At 34.8% G+C, this 15,496-nt stretch overlaps 1 protein-coding gene across 1 annotated transcript; it reads right to left on the bottom strand.

Annotated features, from left to right (window-relative positions):
* Positions 1-3,133: 3,133 nt before the first annotated feature.
* On the bottom strand, positions 3,134-4,992 carry LOC126597290 (transcription factor TCP15-like). Its single transcript, XM_050264071.1, has one exon. It carries the CDS (start codon positions 4,646-4,648, stop codon positions 3,443-3,445), a length of 1,206 nt encoding a protein of 401 aa, XP_050120028.1. The 5' UTR covers positions 4,649-4,992; the 3' UTR covers positions 3,134-3,442.
* Between the last annotated feature and the right edge of the window lie 10,504 nt (positions 4,993-15,496).

Raw genomic sequence — 15,496 nt, 5'->3', positions numbered from 1 at the left:
CAAGATTCTAGAATTCTAACAGGAATAAAATCGGGAAGGGAGGCCTTGGCATGAGTGAAGGCTCAATTGGACTTATCAACACTCTAATTTGAGTAGAGAAATAAGACATTGGGGTGAGTATAACAACACTCTATTCATTTTAATGACGTTATCATCATGTGGTTGCAGTTAAATGAAAATCACTGTATGAATCACTAGCTAGGTATGATTTATATAGTGAAGCATCTGGATGGTCCAATGATGAGCAATTTTATCTTCATAGCTAGCTTGCACATAGTGCTATTTAAATAACAATAATATCCACCGGGGCCTGCAATACTAATCGTACCTACCAATGTGGTATGGAGATTTTAAAGTCCTCTTGCCATACACTCATATATATTATTCTATATTTCAATATAAATTGTGGTATGACTACAATACTACGTCTCAGTTGTTCGGCTATAATGTTTGTGTATTTTTTACACCAGTACTTCAATATACGTAGTACGAAAACCATATCTATCGTTGAAGAAGAAGAAACAAACAAATTAACATGCGTTTCCTCTCTTGCATGTCTAAGTTTAGAGCTACATACTCTTTCCTTACATTCAAGTTTGAATTTTCTTCTCCATAATTTAGATATGAGTGTGTAAAATAACGATTTTGTAGCCAAATTAGCATGTGTTTCATCTTTTTAAGTGCTTGATTTAACCAAAAAACTAAGAGATAATATTGATCCAAGCGAGCTAGTTCAAGGTTCCCGGGAGCAAGTATATATTGTAATTAAATTGGGTAACTCTCGTTTTCACTCTATTATAAAACATGAAATTGTTATTGGCACTCCAAAAATCTCATTCTACCCTCCAAACTTTCTATATTTGGAAAGAAAAATATACATGTGAGGAGTGTAGAATAAAAATTTTGAAGTGCCAATAACACTTTCCATAAAATAAATTAATATTATCACTTTTATTCAATGAAAAAAATCCTAAACTCTAAATGAAACGGTTGTTTAAGAACACTGAGACGAAATAGAACAATCATACAATACTGACATCATGCAAGTTATAATTCAATAATTAAAAATAGGCTTAAAAGATTGCAACTTGCATCCAACAACTCTTTGAGCATTTATATACATAATAAGTGTGTGTATGTATATATATATATAAATATATAATATATATTCATGAAAATTAATCAATAATTCGTGTATGGCAAAACCAAGGTTTTCAAATAATGGGGTTATGATTTTGACAAAAAAATAAAAAAATTATGGATCATTTTGTCAAGCACCTGGTAGAAACTTGTTGATTTTTGTCAACATCTACCGAAGGCTTATGCCAACATATCCCAACAACTACTATGATATGTAGAGGCTTGTCGAGGGTGGCCATAAGAAACTGGGGAGTAATGTTGAAGATTGTCAAGGTTTGTCAACTCAGGCATTTTTTTGCGAGTTTGGTGGCAACATAGAGTTGCACACAAGAAGAGAGAAAGAGAAGACAAGGATGATAGAAAAAAATAGAAGAATAAGTAGGAGGAAAATGTTGTAATTTGGTTTGTCCTAACTGTTTATAGGGTCAAACACAATACACATATTTGAAGTTGTTGGGTCATGGACAACCATGCTGGCTATAACATAAAAGCAAAGCAAACCCATGTCCTAATGCTAAGTGACCAAACTTAAATGACCGACGTTTCACATCGATCGCTCTCTGTCATTGCTTGTTAAAAAAAAGTTAATTAAGATAGGAACATATATAGGTAGGACAAATTAATACACACACATGTAAATGTGCATATATATGTATATATTTCCATGAAGAACTGCAGTAGTATCAACGTCTATCTGCCATGTCCTAGCTAGCCACTTAACCAATACAATGAATGAAAATGGTCATGCAGGACCACATGCAGTAGTAGCTAAGCTAGCTAGCCAGCCACTTAATTTGATCCATCTCTATATATACCATAAGATAGCACTGACGACGACCTTAATTATATACGAACAAATAAGTCGCTACAGAAAGAAGAGAAATGCATGCAGAAGTCAGCGAGTACCACTGTATATTATTGGTTTCAATTTATTTATAGGCAATGGTCGGCTAATTCACGAGTACATCATTACTGCAGCGTCTTGCATCAGTGATACAAATACATGTGTAAAGTTTTATTTACATACCGTTGTATCATTGACACAAGATGTCACATTAACGATGTACTCATGCCTTTAAATTGCTCTCCCATCTGACCATTTGCTGATAAAACGTGAGTAGCGAGTGCGTACAGCCATCTTAATTAAGGGTCCGGATCGACCTGATTAGGCGTTGTGGGGCTTCTTCATCCTGGCCCGGCTTACGTACGGAACCTGAATCACAACTGCAGTAGCTACTGGGAGGGTAGCAGTATGATGCATATTATTAATTCATGATCGTGGGAGATCATGTATACGTATTTCTAGCGAATCAGAACCAGACATGGAAACTCTTTCAAAGAATTTTTAAGTCCAATACTGCAGTGTGGGAAACAAATGTTTCTGATTCTTAGCAGCTCATAAAATTTTGATCAATGAAAGGTTTTGTGAAAATTCTACAATGCTATGGTGTATCCTATATATGTACTGGGAGTATATATACTTGAAAGTTTCAGATTTTGATCAATGAAAGAAAGATACAAAGAGCCTTATATGATCATTGATTGAGTTTATATTGATTGATCCAGGATAAAGAAAAGAGCCTTAATTCATTAACGACGACAGAAATGCATGCACATAGGCTTTCCTAAACTCAATGTAGCAGTTCGAACATTTGTGCATCTCATACACCGATGTATTTTAGAAAAACTCTAGTTCATGATCGTGGGACATCATACGTAGATATGTCTAGCCAGTCATAATCAGACATGCAAACTTTTCAGTGGGGGAAGCAAATGTTTCTACAGAAACAGATTATGATCGAGTTTATGTTGATCCAAGATGAAAAACAAATGAGCTAGCCTTAATTCATTAGTAACGACAGAAATGCATGCATGTAGGCTTTCCTGAACTCGATCTGTGGCAAATATGTTATGGCAACACATATTCTGAATTAATAGTTATTAGCAACTAAACCATGCATGATGAAGTTATATATTGGTTGCAGTCCAATCATACCAAAAAACACGCCATACGTTTTTGTAATTAAAACACAACTGTCGTTCACCCATATTATAAACGAAAATTTTCCTCTAATAAAAAACCCTGATAAAATCTTCTTACTAGCTGACTCACACCAAATATCCAACATTAACTCAAAATTCAAAGCAATCAACCTTGCGCCTTCGCTCTAAAATGGACATATATGCACTTAATTAAGAAACTAGCTAGTAATTATTAATTCTAAAAAACAAAAATAAAAGTACCAAAAACCATAGTACTCTTGTTGGAATACTTAACCTAGCAAGGATTAATTAATAGAGACTACCTAGCATTGGTATTACGATCATGTCCCTCGTCCGCTCCCTGGTGCGGATGCTGCCCATTCACAGGAGACTCCATGGCTACCCCGCCAAGAATAGGCCGATATGCGTTGAGCGCGGCCAACATTCCCAAGTGGCCGTCGGCGGCGCCTTGGGTTGTTGTAATTGATCCCGTACCCAATTGTTGGCCAGGCAATATAGCCAATGGAGAAGCGAAATTCATAAAATGCAAGCCGTGGCCACCGCCAGCCACGGGCCCTCGATACATATTGCCGGCGTTACCAACTGTTGGAATTGTCCACATGGGATTAATGGAATTAATGTGTTCGTGGTGAATACTCCCTTGGCTACTACTAGGGTTATTATTTGCCACCATCCAAAATGTAGCCGGAATTGTATTTTGACTCGCAGGAATTGAACCTGTACTCGCGGATAACAAATCTTGCTCCGGCCGAATTCTCTTTCTCGCCATACTACTTGCCTCATCGAGAGTAACAGCCTGATGATGATCACCTAACTCTTGCTTAGCTTCCAACATTGTATTATTACTTAGATTATTGTTGCCAGAATTATTGAAATTCCACAACATCGACGACGGAGGAGAACTCTCAGACGACATTAACCCTGCCCCGGGAAACAAAATCCTTCCGCGCTGCGAGTGCTCCGCCGTACCCAATTGCGCGGTGGGCGCAGCTGCTCCGAAGTTGTTGGAGTTGAAGTAATAATTACTCGCGTTAGTCCTCAAGTAGTGCGACGGCGCCGACATGCTCGACCCGGAGCTCCTGAGCGAGATGTTGAGGGAGGTGAAATTGGCGGGAATAGTGCCGGTTCCGGTGGCGGCGATGACGGAAGGCTCGGCCTGCTGAAGGAGCCACTCGATGGTCTCGCCGTCGGACTTGTGCCCTAGCTCACGCGTGAGCTGGAAAACCCTAGCTGCGCACGTGGCGGGCATGCGGATGCGGCGGCCCCGCCCGTCGACTTTCGTGTGCCTGTCTTTGGTGGATGTCCTCTTCGGGGGAGGCTTCTTGTTACTGGGTTGTTCTTCTTGAATGGAAGAACCGGTTCTGTTGGGGTCTGAACCGGGATCGGCGACAGTAGAGCATGCAGCAGCTGGTTCTGGATCGTCATCGACTTGGTTTGTTTTGTCGAGGAATTGTAGTGGAAAATTGGGCCTGCAGCGGATCCCATTATCTGCTTCCATGATCATATGGAGGGGACGATCGATCACTCACTATTTTTTTATTTTTTTAATTCTTTTCCCTTGGTTTCTCCTGGTACAAACAACTGTAGAAAGCTGACCCAGCAGCGCAATTTCTATCAATTTGTGGTGGCCTGGCCTGGCCTGGCCTAGTGGGTCTCTCTCGTGTGGACTGCGGAGCATGAAATTTTTGCCGAAGGGGGAAGGTGGCAGCTCAGCAGCTGTTTGAGTTGTTTTTTTCTCACTTTTGTTTGAGAGAGAGAGAGAAGAGAACAGAAAGGAAAGGATAAGGGTCAAGACTCAAGGGAAGAGGCCAGGCAAGCTTTAAGCAACAAAAATAATGAGTGGGAATTATATGGTTGGCCTATGATCCATAATAAATATCTAAAATATATATACATACATATTATAAAGAACAATCTTCTCTCTTTGTTTTAAGTTGTTTATTTTTTATAATTACCAGATTATTTCAGATTTACATTTAGATCCGTGGCGATATGATATTAAGTATTGGCAAAAAGAATTATTTTAATAATCTAACAATCCTATTGTATTGAAGAATTCATCAAATAAGTTTGAGGGACGCCTTATGAGATGAAACATAAGAGATGATCTTTGAAAGAATACTTGAACGATTAATGGTTGAATCATTCAATTACAATTTAAAATATTTTTTGTTATCATGTTTGTTCTACATATATATCTATATATATCGATGTTTCTTAACATTATGATAAAATACTTTTTACTTATTGATCATGTTCTATGTCTGCATGAACTTGGTTCTATAATTCTTGGAATATTACCGTTCTCTTTTTCTTAAAAACAATAGTTTTTTCCATTGAAATTATTGCTTTCATTCATTAGAAGGATGAGAGAGTTTGTTTGTAAGTTTGGACGTTTCTCAAATATTTTTTTTTCGTTTGATTTCCTACCAAAAATATAAATTTAATTTGCTGAGTTGTGTCCTTTTTATTGTGGTTGGACAGTTCCTTGATTCAGACTCCACGTGTGGTGCTCCTTACCATTCAATCCATGAAGAAGGTGGTGGCCGCAGGTGGAGACCCACTCTTCCAAGTCAAAATCCCTTGAGAAAGGATTAGTGTACTCTCTTAAAAGTGTGATTTTTTATAGACTTTTTATCACCTCAAATTTTTTACACAATATTTTATAATGTTAGTAAAAAAAATTGAAGTTAAATTATGAAATATAGTAGATAATCCATAAAAAGTCTCACATTTAAGCCAATTCCCTTAGCATTTCTTAAAACCCTAATAGACTGATTGGTAATTTAAAAGAGGAAAAAGATTATCTAGTGGCTCCAATCGCATTCATGTAATCATTGCGGTTTTGCCTTTGCACCTTTGCCCTTTACCTTTGGAAATTAGGTTCCCACTTCCCACCATTTTATGCTACCTCCTCGAGGATCTTCGAACAATAAATGGATAATAATTTACCATAGTAAAGTTCCAAATATTACATTTATCAAACACGCATAAAGGATTAATATACGAGCTGTAAAAAAACTGTGACTTTGTTAAAATTTTACATATAGTTGAAGCATGCATATATATATGGCATGTAATAATGTATGATAAGAAGAATAAAGTTATCTTTATAGTAAACAATGGGATAATCAATAATTAATTAACTTATTCAAACGCCTAAATGCAGAGACTCATGATCGTTACATATACCACTTAAAGCTCTAAACTATCAACTAAAACAACCAAGGATAAACATGTATGATAAGAAGAATAAAGTTATCTTTATGTTAAAGAATAGGATACTCAATAATTAATTAACTTTATTTCAAACGCCATAATGCAGAGGCTTGTGTCCCTACATAAATATACCCTACAGTTTTGGTGTTCTCTATTCAATACATGTGAGCCACGTTGCGCAAGATATTTGATCCTCATGACTCAAGCACTATGTTTTCAAAGTTCAAATTCTGAAATTTGCTTAATGATTCTATGTATTGATCGTTATGAACTAAATCAAACGGAAGAGGACTTTCAAAATTTGTTAAGGTGGTTTGAGCATGTGAATCGAAAATCTACATATATTGCGATTAGAAGATGCGATTATGAGACAGAAGCTCAGAGAAAAGGGATAGAGGAAAACCTATGAAGACTTGGAAAGAGATTTTAAGAAAATGCACGGAGTACTTAGAACTAAAGAAAGATTTGACACAAAACCAAGTGTAATGACGTTCTAGTATTCATACAGTCAATCCGACTTAGTAAGATAATACTTTTTTGTTGTTGTAATTGTTACATAATGCATCTATATGATTTTGCATCACTGCCAAGTAACAGGTATTTTTAGCAGAATATAAATGTATGAGAAGGTTACAAAGTATAACATATAATATCTCAGTAGAGTGTGTCGTGACTACTTTTGATGAATATTGGGGCTGGCACACATAAATGTCATCGTGTTCGCGAAGTAATTTAATATTTCATCTCAATGTTTTTTCTTGAGGATTTGAACTTTAGAACATTGTAGATCTCAAGCGCTGTGCTTAACACACCTAATAGTCAATTAGTGTTACTTAAAAGGGAGCAAAGAGAAGAAAAAAAGAACATAAATCGGAAGCAGGAACAATTACATTTCAACAACCAACAAACCTATCCAGCAGATAGTAATCATATATATGTACGTAGAAACTAAATAAATCTTTACACGTAAATGGAAATAAAACCAGTTGGCATTCGATAATGACAATTGAATCGATCGATCGATCGATCGATCATTATCTTTCACGTCTGATTAACTTGTACTAAACTAATTAAACTTGAATGCTAATACTGTGATGACCAGCACTAACTAGCCAGTGCCTAGTCATTTCATTAGTATCCCAAGACATTTACTTTTCTGCACCCAACTTAATTAATTAATCAATTATTATTTTATTATATTAATTTCTATTCTGTATTATAAACGGTGAATTGTTCTAATGATTAGGATTTTTCTTTTTTAACTCGTTGTGTCTCATATTTAGACCATTTTTCTTCCACTTAGTGTTGATTAGTGTAAAATAACGTTTGTAATTAAAAAATAAAATCATGTATTATAATATAAGTTTATTTCAATTATATCTTTTCTCTTCTCTTTAGGGTAAAACCAAACACCATTGTAAAATAATAAATTATAAATACCAAAATGGTTGTGACAAAAATAGCACTATCAAGCTCTTTACACACACACACACATATATATAAGAAAATGAATTAGACTTAGCTTCTTCTCGTGGAATAGAAATTTTTACATGCATTTCTCACACTTTTTTTTCAAATATTTTTTATATGTTGTGCATAAATTCAAATTTTTTTTTGCATTTTGAATGACTTATTTATGTTGAGAATGAGTCCCACGTTGATGGGAGGAGGGACATTCCATGGGCTTATAAGATGTTGGGTTACTCTCCATATTGCTAATTGGTTTTATGATGGAACCCCAACTTTCTTTATGGTACCAGAGCAAGTTGTCCCACATGTGAAGCCAAACGGCCACACGTGCTCCATGTCATCCCATTATGTTGTTCACGTGTTAGGCATGAAAATTCGCCACACGTGAGGGAGGTGTTGATAATGAATCTCACATTGATAGGAGGAGGGATCTTGCATGGGCTTAGAAGAGGTTGGGCTACTCCCCATATTATCAATTGGTTTTATGTTGGAACCCCAATTTTCTTCAATTTCTACACATATATGTCAGAGTATAATTGACAAAAACGTAAGAATTATTACTTTTAGAAAAGGGTAATGCTAGATAGAACAAATTTTAACTACATTTTGTAACTAAATGTTGTGGTTGTTGATCATTGGATTATTATTTAAGTATTGATTTGCTTATTTCCCATTAGTGACACATTATTTAGTTTGCAAATTTAGTTTGAAAAGTTGGTCTACCTAGCATTACCCTAAAAAAAAAAGAGGCATTATCCAAAAAAAAAAATTGCCCTCCTGTATCGTAGGTTCTATTCTCTCTCTCCAACATCACAATATTGAATCCACACCGTTGAAGGGATATCGAAAGAGACCAATGGGATTAATACCTGACGATGATGGCCTAAGAAATCACGTGTCTTGCTACGTACCTGGCTATCATATTCATGAGGGTGATGAAGATGGCTTACCCTCCACACAGGCTAGTTCATCAGATTCAATCATATAAACAAATTTGTCGGAATGTTGGTGGTTGGCCGAGCTATAAATAAATCATTTTCGTCTTCTTTTAGGCCAAGCCAGTCCCTCTTTTTTTCAAAAGATACAATTCAATTCATATCCAAACATATTATAAGCACCATGGATTTAATATCTCTTGCCTTTATACTCAAATTCTTGGCAAAAAATAAAGACTCTGGTTTAAAAAATTCCAGTTTATGGCCTTTTGTGTTGTCCAAGTGGGCATGCTAATTAAGCAGCATCAATTGGTTATGCATGAGCCATTTGTTAATGACCAACTGCCGGGCAATTGATTCTCACAAATTATGTCACACACTAACACATTCTTAATCCATTACCATCTTTCTTTTTAATATCGAACAAGGTCTCAAATTCGAATTTATATTTAATAAAAAACTTGCTTTTGTACGAGATCTAACACATTCAGCATGACGAAGCAGCGTTCCATTCTTTTCGATGAAATCCTTCCGCATTGGTGGCGAGTGGAATGCCACAGTTCATTCATCATTATTTATCTACATAAGCCAACACCCATAGCACTAATGACGTCTCCGGCATAAATGCAAAAGAATGTGTAGCTGATATAGGGTCTTGTGGAACATGATTTGATTCTCAAGCGGTTCGATATGAACGAAGAAATTTCGAACAAAAGGATTGGAACTTGCCGATTGGAAGGGAGTGAGAAAAAGCTATCATGTGCATATACACAATGTGACCCCTATGCAGAATAATGTAGTTACAACCCGTCTGTGTGTAGATTGATAAAAATTATATTTAAACAATAACCTTCTTAGCATGCATGGATGAATTTCTTTTCTATGATTAGAAGAATATTAGCTAGCTAGAAAGATATGGAATGACAGTTGTGCACGCATGCACAATATTAATCCAAAATAAAATGAAGTAAAAGAATGAAGTACTGAATGACAGGTTACTGGGATCATGTAATTAATCATGAGTGCACTCTTTTAAGCAGCTTAACCAACTTGAAGAATCCAATAAGCACTTTTCCGTACTATGCACAGAAAGAAATGTATTGATGAATATTTGTGGGTCATTCCACAGCTATTGCTTGCGGTGACCTTACCTAGTTTTAGTAGCTGGTTGCCTTGTTGGTAGCTAGAAACTGTGCGACGGGTCTCCTCCTTCTGATATCCTTTCCATCTTTATGCTGCTTTCATAATTTTATGGTCTCTGTCAGCAGAGAGGACAGCTGCATGCTTCAACGCTTCACCGTCCAATTTTCTTTACGTACAAAATACTATCTGCCATGGTAGAATACGTCGTGCATGCAAATGCGGACCGATCTTGACCGTTCATATTTATGAGTCTCTCACACTCACATCGACTTTGAAAATACGCTGATATGCATATTCATATAGAAGTCAACTCAATTTTAAATTCTGTATACAAGTTTCAAAATCGTACAAGATTCAAATTTGACAAAAGAGGCAGTGTTATGAACTTGAGATGGAAAGCAATAGATCAGTCTAGAATTTGATGTTTCATAGAGATTATTGTCTCCTGTGTCAAAGCAGTGATTGGTGTGATACTGTGATGTCCAAATCAAAGGCAAAAAATTAAATTATGATTCGGGGGTAAGGTATCGAATTTTTTGTTCTAAACTTGGTTAAACCAAAATAAGACCATGTAAACAATTATAACTCAGTAACAGTTAGTTAAGAATAAAGGAAAACTAATGAAAATGGCTTGAAAACTTTGAGTTTTAATGATAAGGACAAAATAAAAGGTAAAATGAATAGTACCAGGATTGACTTTTTAGTGTAAAAATGTGGTTTTTCGTTAAAGTGAACAGCACCAGGTGCTTTTCGTTAAAGTTCCCTAAGAATAATCACCCTAATAATTTGAAGTTTGATTCCTCTGTTACTCTTATTAGCGCTCGGATAAAAAAAAAGGAAAATTTGAAATATGTCCAATTTTATAGATCTACTTTTGAAATAGGTCCAATTTTTAGTGACTTTTGATTTTTGAAATAGGTCAAATTTTTAGTTATTTTGGACCCATATCAAATTACCCCTAATAAAAAAAATACAGTCAACAATAAATTCATTATTTAAAGAAAAACCCCATATCATTAGTGTTTGTATATGACTAGATTTTGCCGGTTGAACATGGGATGTATGGGAAGTGTTGATATGTTTGCTTGCATGGTGCAATAAGTAAAATAATAACAATAATGATAATTAATCTATATTAATCTAATTACCGTCTCCATCATGAGAAAGGAATTTACCATACTAAACTAAAGAAACCATATCACGATTCACAGCTATGCCTGTGTCGGTAAAAGTATATCTGTGAGCACGATTGAGGTATGGGTCCAATAATTGTTTAAACTCATATATTTTATATATTGTTCTATCCTCTAGGTGTTTCACTTTGTAATTTGAAATATGTCCCAAGCTTTGCACACTATGATTTCAAGGGATGCAGGTAACAATTTTTGGAAGAAAAGATTTGAAGTAAACTACATAATACATTAGTCCTAAGGAAGTATTGAACTCGTCAGCCAGTAATAAGTGGAGAAAAATATACTATGTAAATGCATGCAAATTCTTCTATCACATAGCCGATGACCTTAGTTTGGAATCACATGTGATATACACAAAATTAACTTCCTGTAAAACATGTTATCGAAACAACATTTAATTCTTCTAATTTTAAGAATTAAAGTCTTTGTACGCCAAAATATAATTTAGATATTTGTGTTGAGAATTAAACGCTTAAGCATTAACGCTGTGATTATGCTATTAAATCACATTCAGTCGTAAAAGCACACGCATTGATATTACAAACTTACACAAGAGAAATGGGCATAATTACAACAGTCAATGGAATGTCTTTCTCCTCCTCGAGGATAAAGACTTGCATGGCACAAATGCATTGCCACACGGTGTCTCATGTAAGTAATACAATAACATGTATGTAATTGTCAAATGTCTTGAAGTTATAGGCACGAATCGTCATTATTACGGTGTAACGTGTCATACAAATTACTTTCCTTCTTGAGCATTTTTGCCGGAGTTGGTGGGTGGGCAGGGACAGAGGCGGCGTTGAGGAAGAGCAAAAGGTGCAATCACATAAGGTCCCCAAATTTAAAGGGCCCCCCAAAATTGTTTGGTATCTTATATTTATATGTAAATGTTATATATTAAAAATACTTTTATTAGCACTTTAAAATCTTATAGTGTACTTTTGTAAGTGTAATTTTTTATTCTTTCTAAATAAAAAAATTTGGAGTGCACAATGAGATAATAGGAGAGCCAAAACAACACCTTAAAAAACGATTTTCTTTTCAATTTTATTGTATAATAATGTTATATATTCAAGTGAAACTTTAAAGTTAGAGTTTTTTAAGTTTTTTTTTTCTTTATTTGGTTGCTTAAGATTGAACTGTTTTTTATTAGTTAGTGAAGATTATATTTGTAACTCTTTTTACTTATTTAATGACATTTGTAAACTTACAGTGAGTCCTAAATGTTGTTTTGATTTATTTATTATTTTCTAGTACCAAAATATTGTCCTACTTTTTTAAAAATGAAAACTATCTTAAAAATAGGCCTTTTTATAAATTTCGCATAGGGTCCCCAAAATCTCAGAGACAGTCCTGGGTAGGAAAACAGCAACATAGGACTCAAACAATCGGAATCTGCTTGTCCTCCTAATTTTATGGTATTACCTTCGACACGAAGCAGCTCGCTCGGTAACTTCTTTTGTATCAACAAATGGGGATACTCATAGTAAGATAGAGTATGTCTTTTTCCTAAATGGTTGTCTACTACTCTTGTTGAGGATGTAATGTTTCATTACGAATCCAGTGCTATTATGGTTTGACAAAATAAAAAGGTTTATGAATTATTTATGAGGTTTTTTGTTTTTTCTACCTTCTTACTTTCCTCTCAAGATTTGGGGAAGTTATCTAAATACTGTAATATTTTGGAATAATATGTATTAAGATAAGATTAAAAAAGTTGCGGTAGTTGGGGTCACATCATGTCTTTTCTTTTAGATACCAGATGATTAGCTTATGTGTTATCAAGTCAGATGGACTTTAATTGGCCTGGCTCGCCACTAATTTGACGTTAACATCCCTTAACTTTAATTTATTTTTTATTTTGAGTGGTGTTATTTATACACTTGTTTTATCTTTCACACCCCTCTTAATTCAACCGTCAAATCAAATAAATTGAAGAAGATCAATAAAAACAAAATGAACAAGAACATATGAGAGGTAAAAAAGAACGTAAAAAACACTATTTTTTATTTTTCATTGCTCTTAACTTTCAATAGAAACTTCAATAATACTGTATGATTAAAGTAGTTCTCAAAATCGGATATAACTAGTAGAGTTGGGTATATACAACCAAAATATAGGGTCTTCGTTTAATATGTGAATCAGTTGGATAATACACGTGATCGTCGCTCTCCGGTCGAATCGACCAATAAATGAAAGGCCAACAATCCACTATTAATCTATACAACATCGTATTATTGGTCAAATTTTTTTTGTGATCCTTGTGGTGACATGCCACTTTTGATGTGATTTGTAGTGAACAAACTTTAAATTAAATCCTCGTGGTGGGCTTTGTTAGCAATTGAGGTCCAAATCCAAATTTATGTTAATCTTCCGTTAAATAAACTCAAATGACTATCATATGATGGGTTAAATTCGTTATTTCAATACAAATTACATCTTATTAAATGGACATCTAGTATAATTTTGGGTTTAACTAAAATTAGATTTTACAAAAAAAAAAGAAAAAAAAAAGCTTGAATGCGAAGACTGAAACTAAATCTGTAAAACCACATCAATGGCTAGGAGAAAAGGTGAAGGTGAAGTCGCGGAAATCCTGATACTTCTAATATACCATTGTTTTTTTTTCCAATGCCAACACGTCTTTGATCATGAGTTAGAGTCTTAGTCTTACTTGAATTTTCATTCTTGTATCAATTTGTACCAGTTTGAATGCATAAATACCTTTCAGTTTTTTTTTTAATCGGTAATGTGGTTTTATGCAGGCCCTAGTCGGCTAGTACACAACTTTTCAAATTTTTTTCTTAATCTTCTTTGAATTTTAATTCTTTAACTTTCTTACGCTCTTGAAGTTCGTATGCGGAGGGCAGACCTAAAGATTGAATTTTCTGCAATGCCTTTCACCCATTGTCTTTAATTCTACAATGCCTTTCACCACAAGATTCACATTGAAAGTGGCGTGTCACCACAGGGACCACAAAAAAAAAAAAAAAGTTGGCCTTAATAGTTTGATCATGTAACCACCACGGGGTGGTCAAGAGGTTAGAAACGAATTTCAGACCCATATTACGTGAAAATCAGTAAACTTGTCAACAAAATTAATAATGAATACATAGCTCGTTGCTCCGACAATTTAACATTGATACATCATCGATTATTGACATACTTTTCATATTGATAATATCGAAACTTTATATAATTATTGATGCGTTGTTAGCAATAATCTACATATGATTGCACGGTACCAGACTACGTGACCCAAATTTTCCTGGAGAGACAAAATAAGAGAAAAACTTAGGGGAAAATGTTAAGGAGATCACATATGTGTAGTGTGTAAGTGTAACTTTCACTTTGGCAAAATATATACCAAGTCAATCACGTGGCAGGCAGCTAGTTTGAATTATGAACTTAGTGGGGCCAAAAGCATACAATATGGCTGCCCTCCCTCCCACTGTATTTTGTTTTCATACTTTAGAGATGATGACTAATTTGTTGAAATTATTGGTTGTCAAATTTGCCCAATTCACATCATATCATTGCAAAATCTTATAATCTAGATACGATAAGTGTGACAATGACATAAAATATCAGGATTTATTATCTTAAGCTTTGCCATACATTGTCTGAATAAATCAAGAAACCAAACTCCTTTCTCACTCAAGATGAAAGAAAGGGGACGCCGGTCCAATTTAAAATTTAGGACGGTGGCTTTAGCTTGGTGAGGTATAGTTTTTCTTTATTCAATCAAAGTACATCTAAAATAGGTGTAATTTTGGAGAAAAACTTAAGGAGGAATGTAAAACTTTACAACTGAGATGTGACAAAATAAAGAATCACATCGATTTTTTTGATAAAACTTCACACTTACTCAACCAAAAGAAATTCCCCACCTCCTAGGCTAGCATGTCACTAAGTTAGAAATATTACGGGCCAATTTTTTTTTGTGGTCCCTGTGGTTATACGCCACTTTCAATTTGACTCTTGTGGTGAAAAAAACTATTAATTAAACCTTCGTAGTGAGCCCTGTTAGCAATTGAGGTTCAAATCCAAAGTTCCGTTAGTCTTCCGTTAAATAAAATCATGTGACTATCACATGTGGATCAGTCAAAATTAAGTTTATTTATTTTGAAAAATAAAAACACATAAACATTATTGAATTAAAAAAAATTACAAACAAAAGAAACTTGTAAAGATAAAAAAAACCAACAGTTCCTGTTTCTCATCTCAAGCTCCTAGCCACCGCCATAGCCACTAGTGGACTCCTCCACCGTCACTAACCATCACCTCAATTTGATAGTACATGTATCTCAACCTATATAATGCAGAAAAATCACATATGCACAAAAATAACTTAAAGAGCTAAAGAAAATGGGTGAAATGCAGTATATA

The sequence above is a fragment of the Malus sylvestris genome, chromosome 13, assembly GCF_916048215.2.
Source record: "Malus sylvestris chromosome 13, drMalSylv7.2, whole genome shotgun sequence".
NCBI lineage: Eukaryota > Viridiplantae > Streptophyta > Magnoliopsida > Rosales > Rosaceae > Malus > Malus sylvestris.
Note: the sequence above shows the minus strand (reverse complement) of the source record. Positions and strands in the feature narration are given on the sequence as shown.